Here is a 17762-nt window from a genome sequence, read left to right as displayed (position 1 = left end):
GTATATATAGTGGTCACTGATCCCTTGCTTCCTGTTGGAAAACCAAGGACTTTTGATACCAAAGACTGTTATCAGGTGAATTGAGCCAATTGCTCCAGGCCCTTTTGAGCCCTTGTCACAGGGATGGAAAGGGTCTGGTCAGGCTAACAGGGCATTCATGGAGATCTTTCATTAACATCACCACTATCATCAACATTGTAAAACTCATCATATTGAGCTTACCTTCCGCTGTGCACTTTGCTCACCGATATAGCATGTAATTAGTAATCTGCATCTTTTATTCTCCTAAGCCTTTATTTAGAACATTGCAGTTCTTCTTGCTCACTTTTCCCTGTTGTGGTAGGCTGCAAGAGACAGAATATTATTTGACGCTTGCTCTATCCTCTGCTTTAGCCAATTTGTATGGAAGTAGATTAACTATGAGTAAGTAACCAAGTGAAACACAACTCTACAAGACAGGTAGCTTAATGGAGAGCTTTCACTTGGAAACTTCTTCTGTCCTTGAAGACAATAGTTTCGACCGTGGTCGTGCTCTCGTGTCATCAACCCACTAGCTCCATTGTTATTGCAATCTAAATTATCAATGCATACCCGGGCAGCTTCGTGTCATATTTAGCATTTTGTCGATAGCCATGGCCAAATCCCGATTTGTCGATTTCTCTCGTGGGATAATATGGCTGAAGGCATGTACGAACTCTTCTCGAAACGAGGTGTCGAATATAGTTGTAAGGCTCTTACTCCAAGCCATGTATGGGTCTGCTAGGCCATACACATGAACCGTGGGTATTTTCAGAGGCTCAAATCCAGGAAAAAATCTTGAAATGTCCCCTGGAGGACCAAATTGACTCGGAGGACCTGCAACAGACGCTTGCTCTTTCAAGTCCGTCAACGTGGGCACCAAGGATTCTTGCTTCACAGAAGCATCCAAGACTGTTATAATTTCTGTTGGTAGGACGCCGCTTATGAAAATGAGTATTTTCAAGGAAAATAACGTCTCTCGCTCTATAGCCTTTTTGAGGAGAAAACTGGCGACCAGGCCGCAGGCTTGAGAGAACATCATGATTCCGTCAAACGGCCCATAGGCGGCAAATACGTTGAGAAGCCATGCATGCGATTTTTGCACAATCTCGGCACCGTTGCTCTCCCAATAGCAATAAAATGGTCCTTTATAGAAAAGATCTAGGCCATGGGCTGCGGAACAAGGAAACGGGCCGTCTACAAAAACGAAGTGGACGTCCTGACTCGAGAGCGAGGCTCTTAAATTTTCTGCCTTGACGTTTCAGACATGTCGTCAATTATTGACGTGGATGAATATTGAAATCAACTATACCTGACTGAGACCTGAAAACATTTGCATTGGATCCCCCGCCATGTAAGCACAGTATTTTCATGTTGCGCTGCTGCTCTGCGCGTAGCTTCTTGGTAGGAAAATATTCAATTACTGAGGGACAGCGCTCCCTTTCCATACAAAGGCGGGGGTGATGGTTAAACAAGAGCAAAGATGGCTCCAGGTATGGCAGAAGACGCGCCTGTTCTCGAATCTCCCCATTTGTTTGTATGTCGGATGGGTTGCTATGACGTGTAACCATGCGGTGTATGGTAGCTATGACGTGTATGACGTGGAACAGAATCAACGCGGCGTTTGCTAATATTAGCAGAAGATTACTTGTTAATCATGGTCATGTTAATATCGGTGGTGCTGGAATGTATTTTGGTGAAAGATGGCATTATTTTATTATTCCCACGCGTTTTCATAGCGCCATCCCACTTTACAACACAAGAACATCAAGATGCATCACAAAGAACCGTGTCTGTTCCCTTCTTTAGCGGAAGAAGAAGGCCCGATAGACAAGACCGATTTTATCCGCGTAATCGAGGTAGAAACTAGCAATGTAACCCTCTCATCCGGGGTCACGGAAAGGAAGAATCTGGTGCAGCATCTCCAACTCGCGTGGGCTGTTTTACTGCAAGCATTTGTCGGAAGCGAGACTGTCACATTTGGCATGACGGAGACGGATACTTGCAGCACTGATAGACCCGACGCCTTGGAGAATATCAATAAAAATCTTCGAATAATCAGTACTACTGCTGATAGTAGCACGTATCTGCACGAGATCGAATTCACATCAGTCCAAGAGACATCCGTCAAAGACAAGTTAACAAATACTGTCTTGTGGGTTGTTCAAAATGAACAAAGGCAAGCTCCTTCGTTGGAATGGGTTTTTCATGGCAGTCCCCCGTTGGTAAGTACAGTCAACTGTTTGAGCATCTGGACTTGGTGGGCTAAGAATAGTCACAGGATATTGACCTTGTTTTAATTGTCGAACTGTTCCCGGATGCATATGTAATATCACTGGCCTACCGATGTTCATTGTTGACACCTCCTCAAGCTGCAAACGTCTCAAGCACCTTTCAAAAAATATTCAATACTGTCCAATCTGATCCATCTCAAACCATTCGAGATATTGACATGATAAGCAGCCGCAACTGGGATTCGTTCAACATGTTCAACTATGGGGTCCTACCGTCAGAAGCTAGATGCCTTCATAGCGTAGTGGAGGCTCAAGCCCAGGAAAATGGCGACCGGATTTGTATCGAGTCCTGGGATGGGAGTCTGACTTACAGTGAGTTGAACCAGTATTCAGACTTACTTTGCTGGCGTCTGCGGTCAGAAGGCGTACAGTCTGGCGATTTCATTCCATTTTGCATGGAAAAGTCCATGTGTGCAATTGTTGGGATTCTGGGAATCTTGAAGGCAGGGGCGGCATGCTCTCCTTTGGACCCTTCGTACCCATCACACATGTTGGATGTTGCCGTCAAATCGTGTGCCTCCAACGTTGTGGTAGTATCAACGACTCAGGCCTCTCGATTGTCCTCTTCCAAAGCCATCATCGTTAGTCTTGGCACCTTGGATGTTATTCAAAACCCTACAGAGGCTCAGAACATACATGTCCGATCTTCTGATGTTGCGTTTTTGATGTGGACGTCTGGAAGCACAGGAAATCCGAAAGGCGTTCTGCTCAACCACAGTGCCTTATCCCTCAGCACAAAGGCTTACGCAGCGGCAAATGGCTTCACCAGCACCACACGTACATTTCAATTCACTTCTTTCACCTTTACCGCGAGTTTATGTGATATCTTTGGGACATTCGCGAATGGGGCATGCCTTTGCTTGCCTTCAGAATCTCAAAGGCTGGACGAATTGGAGGCCTCCATCAAATTCTTTCGTGCTAATTTCGCCTGGCTCACGACAACCTCTCTTTCAGGAATATCTCCTGAAAATGTCCCGGATCTGAGCGCAGTTACAGTTGGTGGTGAGACTCTATCTACAGATAAGCTGGTTCAGTGGTCGCAATCGCGCAGATTGAACATCTCCTACGGCACCACAGAGACAACTGGCTGGTGCTTATTGAACCCTGGATTGAACTCCAGGAGCAATGTGCGCGTTCTGGGAAAGCCTATTCTCCCCTGTGCCTTCATCTGCGACAAGGACAACCATGACCGTCCAGTTCCTGTCGGCGTTGTTGGCGAGCTGGTGATAGGCGGGCCATTCCTTTCTCTTGGCTATTTTAAGGATGAAGAACACACGAAGGCTGCTTTCATTCCGTCGCCTACATGGCAAGAGAGTTTAAATTCGACTTATACTGGAACTTGGTACAAAACGAATGATCTTGTACGCTACAACTCGGACGGAGCCATTTGTTTCGTTGGCAGAAAACAGGCACACGAAAAGATCCGTGGGCAACGCGTCGACCTCGAGTATATCGAACATCATACAAAGAAGGCGTTTCGCACATGTGACGACGTCATTGTCGAGGTTGTTCGGCCAAATAATGCACATCAGTCACCTATCCTCGTGGCCTTTGTCGTCTTGCCACATACGCCACGGGTGAATAATGGATTATCACAGAGTATGATTGCCTCTGCAGATGATGCCTTTCGGGAACGGGTAGCCGACACTTTGCAAAAGCTCTCTGCTTCTATTCCAAGCTACATGGTGCCACGCGCGTTCCTTTGCCTCCATTTTGTGCCACTTACAAGAACAAATAAGACCAATCGGCGCCAGCTTCGAGAGCAGGCGGCTTCGATGCCGCGACATGAGCTGTTGGGAATTGACGCTCAATGTTCCAATTCAAACCCATCAGCACCAGAGGACATCCTAATCATGCAGCAGCTATGGTCCAACGTCTTGGGCCTACCCACAACTGTCATCGGATTAGACGACAATTTCTTCCATCTGAGTGGAGATTCGGCCAAGGCAATACAATTGGTCTCGCTGGCCCGACGTGAAGGCATCATCGTACAAGTCCAGGACATCTTCCAATTTCCAAACTTGTCGGCTTTGGTCCAACACAGCCGTGGAAAGACAAATCGGATTGCCCAACCCGAATCTGACGGAGCAGACATATCCGGAATAAGCCTCCTGGATGAATGCAAACTTGAAGCTGCTAGGCAATGCCATGTGTCACCAGGCGATGTTGAGGACGTGTATCCCTGCACCGCTCTGCAGCAGGGTCTGATGAGTCTGAGCCTCCGGCGGCCAGGCTCGTATGTGAGCGAGATGGTATACGATATATCACCTGAAATCGACCTAGAGAGATTCAAGGATGCGTGGTCAAGGGTCACAGAGTCTGTTCCCGTCCTGCGAACCCGGTTTGCATATCTTGGGAACCACGGAACATGTCAAATTGTATTGAAAGAGTCTATATCATGGATCAGTTTTACCGGTCAGCCTGGAGAAATTTCTGGACGCCTTAGAAAGGAAATGTCTCTGGGTTCACGGCTGGTTCATTTTGTGGTTCTCTTGGGGGACCAACCAACACAACGACGATTGCTGATGATGATTCACCACTCATTGTTTGACCGCTGGTCTGCCGCATGCTTGCTTCGAGTGTTTGATGCATCGTGGCAGCTTGGGTCGCTCAGCAAGCAGGACTTCAAGCCATTTGTCAGGCACTGTCTCTCTCAGTCTGATGGAAAGGCTGATGTCTATTGGAGGAACTACGTTGGCGACCAAGATTATCCTGTATTCCCCAGACTGCCAAGTGATAATTACTTCCCATATGCAAACTTGACAATACGCAAGCGCATTTCGTTGCCGGGAGAACTGGCGAGTCGACACACACTGGCAACCAAGATTCGCCTCGCATTGGCTCTTGTGATTCACCGCTTGACGGGGAGTTCTAACGTTTTGTTTGGAACTGTGTCAAATGGCCGCAGTGCCCCCGTCGAGAACATCGACTGGTTAATTGGAGCAACCCTTGCAACGACACCCTTTCGGGTAACTATAGACCCCAACTGGAGTGTCGATGATGCCCTGGAAATGGTGCAAAATCAGGCCGTGGAAATGTTATCACATGAGCAGAGGGGTCTGCAAAACATCTCTCGATTATCAACGAGTTGTAACAAGGCGTGCGAGTTCCAGACCTTACTCGTTGTGCATTCTCCAAGCATGGATTCCAGACTCAAGCCGTTCACCACCGAACAAGGACAAGCGGATTTCTATTCCTATGGACTCAATCTCTCGTGCGAAATCATCAATACCAAACAGGTTGTGGTCGAATCGTACTTTGATAACAATATGATTGGGCAACAACAGGTGACCCTCATTTTGAGCCAGCTGGATCATACCTTGCAAGAGTTGCATCAAAAGGGATCGACTAAGCTAAATGAGTTGAATCAACTCAGCAAGCACGACTGCGAACTTCTGCACCAGTGGACAAAAGATCCTGGAACTAACGCCAGCTGCATTCAAGGCGTAATCGAACAGAATTGTATCAAGAGTCCCGACAAGGAGGCAGTCCGCTCTTGGGACGGGGTAATGACATACTCGGAGCTGGACGCATATGCCAATCAGTTTGCTGGTCACTTGCTCAGGCATGGCATGGCACCTGGACAGTTCGTGCCCTTGCTTTTTGAGAAGTCAAAGTGGACGGTGGTTGCTATTCTTGCCGTCATAAAGTCCGGGGGTGCATTTGTCTTGATGGACCCGACTTATCCGCTCCAGAGACTACAAGACATATGCAAGCAAGTCAACGCGCAATTGATTCTGGCCTCCTTCAAATATGTCGACAAAGCCAAGGAGCTTGGTCAGGTGGTCATCACAGTGGATGGCAATGCTGACGACATTTCCCAACACACGGTGAAAAGGGATCTCGCAGAAACCGAGGCAACGGATATTTTATATGCAGTCTTTACTTCAGGATCAACTGGGCAGCCCAAGGGAGTTTTGATTCATCATTCAGCTTACTACGCAAGCGCCATGGCACAAATAAAAGCGTGGTCAATGACTTCTGAGTCGAGGGTTCTGCAATTCTCGTCGTACGCTTTTGATGCTAGCATTGCTGAAATCCTGAGTACTCTCATAGCTGGTGCATGCATAGGCATCATGTCTGATGATGAAAGGACCAATGATCTTGCCGAAGCCGTGGCTAGATTACAGGCAAATTTCGCAATACTGACCCCTTCTGTGGCTCGGTCCTTGCATCCTGCAGACTATCCCTCACTACAGAGAGTATTGCTTGTTGGAGAAAAGGTGGGCAAGTTTGAAATCGAGAAATGGGCGCCTCATGTCAAGTTGATGCAAGGCTACGGCCCAGCCGAGTGTGCTGTGAGTGCAACGGCCCAGCCTTTGCTAGGCATTGGCTCCGACCCCAGAGATATCGGCTTTCCGGCAGGCTCATACTGTTGGGTGGTTGATGTAGACGACCCCAACCGGTTATTGCCAGTCGGAGCCGTGGGAGAACTGCTCATCGGCGGTCCCATTGTTGGCATGGGATATCAGGCAGATGTCGCAAAAACGGAAGCTGCCTTTATTCAGGCACCGCCGTGGCTTACAGAGTTTGCGTTGCCACAGGGGGGGGATCAGGTGACGAGCATACAGCGACTCTATAAGACAGGTGATTTGGTTCAGTACCACCCAAAACTTGACGGCTCGTTGCTATTCATCTCCCGCAAGGACACGCAAGCAAAGTTAAGGGGCCAGCGACTAGAGTTGGGCGAGGTTGAGTATCACCTTAGAGATGCAGTGGCATCTAATGGATCACAAGACTATCAAGTTGTAGTTGACATAGTCAAAAACGGCAGAAACCACACCGAGATGTTGATCGTCGCCTTTGCTTTCGGGGAACCTAAGGCGGCCGCGTCTTCATACTCTCAACATCCATCACTCTCGGAATGCAAGCTTTTACCTCTCTCTGAAAGCCTCACAAGTCAATTCCTGCACCTGAAGGAAGTATTGGGGAAACAAGTTCCATCTTTCATGGTTCCAAGTCAATGGTTTCTTCTTGAAAATATTCCCATCACTGCCTCGGGCAAGATTGATCGGAACCAAATCCGGGAATTCCTCATAGCACAGCCTGCGGAGACGTTGAAAAGTTATATGCTGGACCAGGCTGCTCATCAGCAAGAATTTGGATGCAACCAAACACTTCAGAACTGCCAGTCTGAGCGTTTGACCAAGGACGAGCAAACACTGCGAGCCCTGGTACTAGATGCAATTTACCAGGGAAATGATGCATCAGAATCTCTACAGGCACCAATACAAATGGAACAAGGGTTCATCACCAACGGGGGCGACTCGGTTGGCACGATTGCGCTTGTTACAGCGTCTAAGAAACATGGCTTCACTTTCACGGCCATTGACGTTTTCTCATGCAGTCTAAACGAACTCGCCCGTTTTAAATAGTAGCCGTAATCAAGTCAAGAGTACAAAATACGTTGGCATTGAATCATGTTCTAGTACAATGACGACATTTCTTGCCAATCCCATTTACATGTCAGGCGGTTATGACAGCCGGGCATCACAATATGACGACATCACGGCACGGACCGGCCCTTGAATCCGATGATGGTTACACAAAGGCTCAAGGGTCTAGTTGGAAGCCTTGGGCGTTCGTAAGCTCAGGCCTCGAGGGCTCGCCGATGCTTTGCATAAATAAGGGGAACTTAGCCGGGATGTTGAGAAAACCCGAGGACCTTTAATACGAAAGAGAGATATTAGCCGAATTCGAACCTTCAATCCAAGCCCTTACTACTGTACAGGCGATATTGAAGTTTTTTATCCCCATGTGTTTGAAAGTTTTGCCTGAATAAGTATTCTCTTAATACAGGGCAACCATCATACATTGACTATTTTCAGAGCTCCTGTCTGCAAAATCTTTTTATTCAATACAAGTTTAGGAACCACAACTGGGGCCATCTCTTTAGAGTATGACCATTGACAATGCTCAAGATGCTGTCCGCGCCCAGGTTTAACATGACCCTCATATCGTAGACGGTCTTCCGAAAAGCTCTCCGTTAGCCGATACACATCTCCCTCTGGATTCCGCGACTTTGTTTGATCCGACCACTTTCTTCAAACTCAAACATGTGGATATCGTCCATTGGACCCTTTCCGAACCTTCCTTGTACCTCTGAATATACCCACACGGTTGAACGCTCTGATATGCATGCTTTTATGGTCACCCGGAACTGAGGGCTTTTCTCTAATAGTGCCGGCCAAAACGCGAGGAATTCTCCTTTATCCATTGGGGGCATGTCATTATGGTAAAACAGAACATCGGGATGCAAGTCATCTGTGATGGCTACCACGTCGCGTTGGTTGCCTATGCTATCCAGGAACCTCGTCGCTACCTGTTTCAGATTCGCTCTATCCATAGTCTATACTAGCTTGCTGGGCACAGGATAATGGCAGAGGTGGTATTAGGCTGCGATAGGAAAGCCTTGGCGAAAGTAAATGGCGATGTTGAGAGATGGAAGGCAATGAGAGGCTGGTAGTATTCTGTGAGCTGTGGAATTGTGACAAGGGCTCGATAGAGAGGGCTTCGAGTCAATAGCTCAATTTATCTAATGACAGTCTTTGCTATCAAAGGCCCTTGGTTTTCCTCAACCCCTCGTTGACCAAAGACCTCTATAAATGTAGCCCTTGGGTTACAAACCTTTTCCATGTGACAGGAATCAACTGCTATTTGCAATGATAGATTGCACATGGGGTCATTTCGTATTGAAACAAGGCACTGCCCTCATGGATAACTCGGTGGCTGAAATCTACTTGTTTTGCATTGCCATGCCTGCGAACCAAGGTCCGTCAGAGTTGAAGCGTTGAATTGACGTGTAGTTGCTTGCAATGACGTGTAGCAAGGTATACACCGTAATAACACGTCATTGTGCCATCGAATTTATGGAGCATTTGAATTCGGCTCGGTATTCACACCGAGCTGCCCTATATGTAAGGACTAAGAAACGGTACGTCAAGGGGAACTGGCGGCCAAATTAAAATTCTTTTCCTGCAAAACAACAGCAAGCTTCCTTCCTTGCATCGCTCGCGTCACGACCCAACAACGATTACTTGACATTTGCATTCTACTAGGATTCATCTCAAAACTCCTAGCCATGGGTTCGGCTAGCCGGAATGAAGACATGTACGAGCCAATTGCCATTATAGGTTTGGCATGTAGGTATGGAGGTGATGTGAAGAATAGCTCGGAACTTCTGCGACATGTTATGAAAGCCAAGTCGGTGTATGGAGCGGTACCTGAAGGTCGACTAGACGCAAGGCATTTATACCATCCAGCGACGGGACATATTGGATCCATCTATTCAAATGGTGGCTACTTTCTGAAGGACGATATTAATAATTTTGACTCGGCCTTCTTCCAGCTTCCCGAAAATGATGTGGTGGCTATGGATCCCCAACAAAAGATGCTCCTCGAGAGTGTGTACCATGCCTTGGAAAACGGTGAGACAAGCTTTTTGAACCGAAACATTGTTATATTTGTAACATTTTACCCCTTTAGCCGGAATGTCTATGAAGGAGATTGCTTCCACGACAACCTCTGTATATGTCGGCTGTTCCAACAATGACTCCCTGGCCATTGCCAACTCGGATCTCTTATCGACCTTGCAATGTACATCCACCGGAACGAGCCCGTCTATCCTATCAAACCGTATTAGCTGGTTCTATGACCTCCGTGGAACCAGTCAAACCATCGATACTGCCTGCTCAAGCAGCCTGGTTGCCTTTCATCAAGCATGCCAGAGCATACAGCATGGACACTCCATGGTAAGCATCAACTGCGGCTCCAAGGCCATATCCATTCCATATTGGCTAATTCTGCCGTGACATGCAGGCCATCGCGTGCGGTGTCAACATTATGGAACATCCAGGGGCGACACAAAACTTATGCAGTCTAGGGGTACTATCGCCTGACGGACAATGCTTCACTTTTGACGAGCGTGCCAATGGCTACGGACGGGGAGAGGGCGTCGGCACTGTCATCCTCAAGCCGCTACGAGCTGCTCTAAGGGATGGCAACCACGTTCGGGCTGTCGTTCGCAGTACTGGCTCAAACCAGGACGGAAGGACGGCGGGCATCACGCTTCCCAACGCCGTTGCCCAAGAGCAGTTGATCCGTTCAGTTTACGCCGCTGCAAATCTCAGCATGGCCGACACGGGATACGTCGAAGCACATGGAACAGGTACATTTGTCGGAGACCCTCTTGAGCTTACTGCCATCTCTTCGGCATTTGCGCCCAACAGAGAAAGCGATCTGTTTGTCAGTTCGGTCAAGTCGGTGATAGGACACCTGGAAGGCGGCGCGGGCATAGCTGGGCTGATATCAGCAACCCTCGCCGTAGAATCCGGTTCGATACCTCCCGTCACAAATCTACAGAAGCTGAACCCCAATATACCGAATCAAAAGAGGATACGGTTTACCAAGGAAGCGATACCATGGCCAAGAAGTGATTTGCGTCGCGCGTCTGTCAACTCGTTTGGGTTTGGGGGAACGAATGCCCACGTTGTATTGGAAGACATTGGCGGATTTCTATCCCAAAATGAGGGTTTTGCAGCCGGAAGTCTCAATACAATGAAGCCTTTCACGAATGGACATGCACATACCAACGGGCTTAACCACCAAGACAGTGACCTTGAAAGCAGCGTCAACGGGTTAACGCACAAACCAAATGGTGCTGTAATTTCCTCACCGGCCAAGAAAAGAATCCTCACACTGTCAGCATTTGATGAAGACGGAATACAGCGAAATAACGCTCGTCTCGTGGAATATCTGCAATCTGTGCCTGTTAAAGGGCAATTCCTGGAGAATTTTCTGCATACTGTTAACGAAAAGAGGTCATCTTTTGACTGGCGATGTTACTATATCCTAGACAGCCACGACAGCCTACTCAGCTCCTTACGCCAGGTTCCGCATCCTCTTCGGGTGTCCAAGACTCCCAAGATTGTGCGATTTGTCTTCACCGGTCAGGGAGCAAATTGGCCGGGAATGGCTCAAGACCTAATGGTGTACCGGATTTTCGAGACGAGGATTTGCGAGGCGGCAAAGTACTTTATGGACCTTGGGGCTGACTGGGATCTTAGAGGTAAGTTGTAACGCCCCCTTCCTCCCGGGCCAGTCAGTGTCTTGAATTATGCAGACAATTGCTCATAGAAGCTTAGAAATTCTCGCACGCTCCGACTTGGACATGACGGAGCCCACTCTGGCGCAGTCGACCTGTATCGCGGTCCAAGTTGGGCTGGTTGACTTGTTGATGAGCTGGAATATTGTCCCGACAACGGTCGTAGGGCACTCTTCAGGTGAAATTGCTGCCGCCTATTGCGCTGGAAAAATATCTCGGCAGGCTGCTTGGAAAGTTGCTTTCTGCAGGGGCGTGGTTTGTTCAAAGGCCATGGGAAATGGCACCATGATGGCCGCGGCCGTTGGCGAAAAGCAAGCTGAAGAGTTGCTCTCACGACTTGGTGGCATCGAACAACCACTGCAAGTACAAATTGGTTGTTTTAACAGCCCCAAGAATTTGACTTTTACAGGTAAAAGGGAAAGCCTGGATAGGCTAAAGCAAGAGTTGGAACAATCGGGCATTTTCTGCAAATTGCTCGGCGTGAAGGTTGCATACCACTCAGCAGAGTTAAAAGCAGTTGCAGGAGAGTATTTGACAAGCCTAGGGGACCTGAACTTTGGAGACAGAGTTAACCAGAATACCGGTATTCGCATGCATTCATCCCTCACATGCGAATGCATTGGACCTCATGATGATATTGGGCCGGAATATTGGGTCAAGAACCTCGTTTCTCCTGTACGGTTTACTTCCGCCCTCCTGGATTCAATTGGAGCCGACAGCGATTTGAAGCGGCTGGACAAGGTCACAGACACAATCATCGAGATTGGTCCTCATTCAGCTCTGAGAAGCGCCATTCAAGATACGTTTGCGGATTCTCAAATCCTGCAGTCCATCGGATATGCAAGCATATTGAAGCGAGGTGAAACAAGTGGCGAGACCGTGCTGCAAACCATGGGTCTTCTCTACACCTTGGGTTATCCAGTGGATATTACTGCTGTCAACGAAAGGGAAATGGCTAACGGATTTAGTACCAAACATGTTCTCAATGATCTCCCTCCATATGCCTTTCGCCACACAAGCAAGAGAGCAACGACAAGGCAGATTGAAGCTTTAAAGTTTCCAGCTTTTGGAAGACACGAATTGCTAGGTGTTCCCCTTCTGGACTCAAATCCATTCGAACAGCGCTGGAGGAACTTTATTGGGCCGCAGCAAGTCCCGTGGCTGTCGTCAAACAGGGTTCGCACTCCATCCACCTCCCGTTACTCGTTCCAGATGCTGACCTATCATAGTTGAATGATAAGATCCTCTTTCCAGGAGTTGCCTATATTCTTATGGCGGTAGAAGCCGCGTTGCTAAGATTCGGGGCACTTGACGCTGGAGCTGTGGAACTGCGAAATATCTCGATTTTGGAGTCGTTGTTTGTTCCTGACGATGCAGTCGGGGTTGAGATAATATTCTCCCTGTCCCAGTTACACGAAGCAACTGAACTATCCGGTGGATGGTCAACATTCCGCTTCGTTTCCCATAATCTCGACGGAAATAGTTGGACAGAACACTGTGTGGGAAGCATTAGGGTAGAAAAGGGAACGGCATCACCACCCCGACAACTATTCTCGGCGGCGATGCGAGCTGCAACCGCCTCAACCGAAGCGGAAAACCGGTATTTCACTGACATGATTGAACCAGACAAGTTGTATCAAAGCTTTTCGTCCGCGGGGACCAACTTTGGAGATTACTTAAAGGGCATTAGGGAATTTCGCCGGTCCCAAGATCGGATGGCTTATATGTCGCATGTTTTATCGCCAGATATACCCAGGACAGCTCATGACCGATACACCATTCACCCCTGCGCTCTCGAAAGCATCCTACAAGGTCTTTTATGTCTAGGAAGCCCGGAAGGCACGATAGTCAATGGCTCGATGGTTGCCAATCGTTTGGGGCATGTTTGGATTACAAACCCTCTCAGCGACGAGACAGCTACCAGCCGCCAGTTTAAAACCTTTGCCGAGACGGAGAGGAAAACATCAACCATTTATACATCAGACGTCGCGGTATATGCTCAAGGATCGTTGGAGCCAAATTTCCTCATCAAGGGACTCGATCTGGTTCTTCTGCCACCGCAGGAAGACGGACAGGCTGCCGACGAGTCTTTCTACGTTGAAACATGGAAGCCAGACGCAAAAATGCTGACGTCTTTTGAAAAAGTCAGCAGCTCTCGGGAGTTGTCTGGCAGCTTAATCAAGGCATTTACAAGAGAGGACCACCAAGGCCTTCAACTCACATGTTCGGTATTCGTGCTAGACTCGCTACAGAAAATTTCCGGATTGAACGAAGACGACCTGCCTTTGCATCTGCGGTCATTCGTTGACTGGATAAAGGCGCAAGCCGAAATTATTACGCAAGGCAGAGCTCCTTTTGTCGACCTCACGGCATTGGAGCAGGTTCGTGTCAACGATGAGCTCAAACAGGCCTTGTTCGATAGTGTAGCCAGACGAAGTGCCCGGGGAGAGCTTCTTACTCGAGTTGGCGTCAATCTTGTACCTATTCTGACCCAACAAGTCGACAGCTTGGAACTCATGTTTGGGAGCGACGATATCATGAGTCGAACATACAACGAAGGCCTACCCGGAGACGTTGCAGTCCGCATTTCGCATTACCTGGAGTACTTGTCACACAACCAGTCTCGCATAAAGATTCTCGAAGTCGGCGCGGGTACGGGCAGCGCAACCAAGATTGTACTCGATGCGTTTAGGAATTCCGGTGGACAGGATGCCGAGAGCGGCATTTTGCCTATTGATACGTACGACTTCACCGACATGTCTGGCGCATTCTTTGAACGTGCCAAGTCTCGTTTTGCCGACTGGTCCGACGTTCTGCGCTACCAGACGTTTGACGTCGAAAAGGATCCAGCACTTCAGGGATTCGAACTCGCATCTTATGACCTTGTTATTGCGACTCATGTAAGTGATTCTGGTCCCTCTGCGTGGAAGCAGTGCTGATGCAAACTGTCAGGTCCTACATGCTACAGCCAATCTTCAAGTGAGCTTGAAGAACATAAAAAGTCTCTTAAAGAGGTAATGCCTAGTCTCTCAAAACAAACTGGTCTGGTGCCTAACAGTCTTCTTAGTGGAGGAGACCTCATCGTCATCGAAAATGTCAAGCCTCAGTTGATGTGCACGCCGCTGGCGTTTGGCATACTACCAGGGTGGTGGCGCGGCATCGAGTCTTATCGTCAATCAAACCCTCTTATAGACCAAAAGCAATGGGATGCTGAGCTGGAGGAAGCTGGCTTCAAGCTGAGGATGCAAATACAGGACACAGACGAGGCCGCCAACCACGAGACATCAGCAACTATTGCATCTACACAGCAGCGTCTTGACGAAACATGTCAACATGGCTACAAATGCGCAATCATCTACCATGCCGACTATGTCTCGCAACTGCAGCTTGCTAGAGAGTGTGCCTCAACACTGGCCAAGGTTCTTGCATGCGATTGCTCCTTGGTAAGCCTACGTGAGGCTGATGCCGGTGAACTTGACGCAGACTTTTGTGTATCTCTGTTGAACTTGCAGGGATTTGATCTTTCGGATATAACGGACCCCGACTTCCAACAGATCAAGTTGGTCCTGGAAACCTGCATTAATATGATATGGGTCTCGGGCAATCCGGACGACGACTCCAAGGCGGCAATGTGCCGTGGTCTCGTCCGAAGTGCCAGATGGGAGCGCGATCAGGATGCAGTCAACTTCATCACGCTTGGGATATGCAATCCATTGCCTCCCAACTCTGTCATCTCAGAACAAGTTGCCCGTGTGGCTCGTGGAGCCTTCATCTCTCAGGGTGTGATAGCTGCCAACGGTGAATACGCCACAAAGGACGGAGTACTCTTGACAAACAGGCTTCTACCTGCCAAGAAGATTAACAAGGCTGTGAATAGGAGATCGGAACCGAAAACTGAGTCTATTCAGCTTGGAGCCATCTCCCAAGGGATCAAGCTCACTTCAATTGACCCTCATAAACCGCAGGCATTCCATTTCATTCGTGATGAACTGGCAGAGAGCCCCCTGGGCCATGATGAAGTTCAACTGAAGGTACATGCCGCTGGCGTACGACGAGAAGACGCCGATGAGGCTAGCCGTTTGATACCCGGGCAAGGCATAGGCCGAGATTGTGTTGGTCTTGTGACTGAAATTGGGTCATCCGTAACAGACGTTGCTGTTGGCGACCGAGTCATGGCCGTGAGGACTATTCCATCGAGCGGCGCTCTATCAAGTCTCTTCCGAACCCATTGCAGCGCAGTCCAAAAGATCCCAGACGGGGTGGGATATCTCGAGGCTGCAACAATTCCCTGGAACTTCTGCACCGCCCATTACTGCATCGTCAAAGTGGCTCGTGTGCAACCGGGCGAAACCATTATGATCCAGTGCGCAGACAACGCTATCGGGCAAGCGGCTATTCAACTCGCCAAGTCGATCGGCGCCAACTTGCTATGCACTGTCTCTTCAAACGAGGACAATCTCGTCCTGGCTTCTCGATATAACCTCGACCAGGCAGCTGTCTTGTCGAATGACAAAGCACCATTAGGCGTGGAGGCTATTCTTTCCTCAATTTGCAAAGGAGGAATTAATGTGTATCTGAACTGTGATCCAATGGGAATCTCTGACGCGTACCAATCCCATGTTACACCCTTTGGTCGCGTCGTTGATCTCCATGGCGCAGCTACCGCTAATCATCTCTCCTTGAAAGATCTTTCCAAGGCAAGTATTTCTTATACATCCGTCGACATGGATCCAGTAGCCCAGTCCCGGCCCGAACTCATCCAAGAGGCACTTTTAGACACGTCGCGTCGGCTCTCTTGCTCTCAGTTCAAACCCTTGAGTCATGTTGAGGTATTAGGATACTCGGAACTTCCAAAAGCTATCCTCCGGTTTCGCGACAGACAGTCAAAGAACCCCTCCATGTTTGTTGTCCAGCCTAAAGATGATGAAGTGGTCCCCGTAAGTGTTTCTCATACTCGTTGCAACGCATGAGAGGGTCCTAACAGATACATAGATGCGTCTTGAACCAATCGGTGATTATCGTCTGAGAGGAGACGCATCCTACCTTCTTGTTGGGGGGTTCGGGGGCATTGGAAGAAGACTAGCGCTTTGGATGCACTCGCGCGGAGCGAGGAACTTTATCTTCCTATCAAGATCGGGACCAACGGATCCTAGGGCCCGAGAACTCTGTGAAACGCTAAAGTCTTCTGGTTGCCGGGTGGAAAGTATCGTAAGTGATGCAGCTGACACGGAATCGGTGAACAAGTCCATGCAAAGGTGTCGCGACACAATGCCTCCCATCAAGGGCTGCGTCCAATGTTCCATGGTGCTAGTCGTATGTTATCCTACCACCTGCTTAGGTTATCATCTTGGATTTTTTTCTGACAAAATGTAGGATTCTATGATTTGCAACATGTCACACAGCCAATTCATGGCCGCTATTCGACCTAAGGTACAAGGAACAATTAATATTACTAATAATCTCCCTAAAAAATTAGACTTCTTTATCCTTCTATCATCCTCGTCCGCTATTATCGGCAACCGTGGGCAAGCTAACTACGCCGCCGCAAACGTATTCCTAGACACGTTCGCAAGACATCTCACGGCCCAAGGACGGCCAACAACATCTATTAGTCTTGGAAGCGTTCTGTCATTTGGCTGGGTTGCTGAAAACCAAGACCGACTCCCTATTGCTCTTGCATACGGAACCATCACAGAAGACCGTCTCCTCTCCATCCTAGAGTACCACATGGATCCGCGACTGGGCGCCGCCGAGAACAGCGACAACTGTCACACAATTGCTGGCCTCCGATCCGCGAGCGACTTTCAGCGCCACTCAGTCCCGCTGCCAGCTTTCATGTCGCACCCGTTGTTTACGCACTTGCGCGCCTCGGGGCGGCAAGGCAAAGCCAACGAGGCAGAGGCGACTATATCCATTGCACAAGGACTCGCCGGTGCAGCGTCCACGGAAGAGGCAGTTGATTTCGTCTCCGACGCCATCATTGCCAAGATCTCCAGGATTATGGCCATTTCTCCCAAGGATATGGAAACGTACCGAACCTTGAGCTCGTATGGCGTTGACTCTCTGGTTACTGTTGATATGAAGTCGTGGTTTAAGAGGGAACTTGGCGCTACAGTTGGCACAAAGGGTATCCTGGGCGAGCTTACGATTTATGGCTTGGCAGAAAAGGTTGTTACAGGAAGTAGTTTAAGGAAAGAATATGTTATATAGCTGTGAGAATTATAATATAATACATGGGTTATAGCGATCCGTATTAGTCGCTGCCTGTTTTACTCTCTTTTTTTATCCATTTTTTTATAATAAGTTTTATTAAAATTACAGGTTAATATCAGCGAAAAAAAGGTAAT

General features: G+C 48.5%; 2 protein-coding genes across 2 annotated transcripts; both read left to right on the top strand.

Moving 5' to 3' along the window:
- Positions 1–1790: 1790 nt before the first annotated feature.
- Positions 1791–7687, top strand: MAA_06559 (HC-toxin synthetase; the record flags this gene model as incomplete). Its single annotated transcript, XM_007824557.2, has 2 exons — positions 1791–2243; positions 2300–7687. 2 exons carry the CDS (start codon positions 1791–1793, stop codon positions 7685–7687), a joined length of 5841 nt encoding a protein of 1946 aa, XP_007822748.2.
- Positions 7688–9393: 1706 nt separating this feature from the next.
- On the top strand, positions 9394–17625 carry MAA_06558 (polyketide synthase; the record flags this gene model as incomplete). The annotated part of the gene is made up of 9 exons (XM_007824556.2): positions 9394–9739; positions 9798–10063; positions 10131–11379; positions 11456–12591; positions 12645–14315; positions 14368–14429; positions 14483–16352; positions 16408–16728; positions 16789–17625. 9 exons carry the CDS (start codon positions 9394–9396, stop codon positions 17623–17625), a joined length of 7758 nt encoding a protein of 2585 aa, XP_007822747.2.
- Positions 17626–17762: the final 137 nt, after the last annotated feature.

The sequence above is a fragment of the Metarhizium robertsii genome, assembly GCF_000187425.2.
Source record: "Metarhizium robertsii ARSEF 23 chromosome Unknown MAA_Scf_11, whole genome shotgun sequence".
NCBI classification, from domain to species: domain Eukaryota; kingdom Fungi; phylum Ascomycota; class Sordariomycetes; order Hypocreales; family Clavicipitaceae; genus Metarhizium; species Metarhizium robertsii.
The sequence above is the reverse complement of the archived record's forward strand: the minus strand, read 5'-3'. Positions and strand labels throughout refer to the sequence as shown.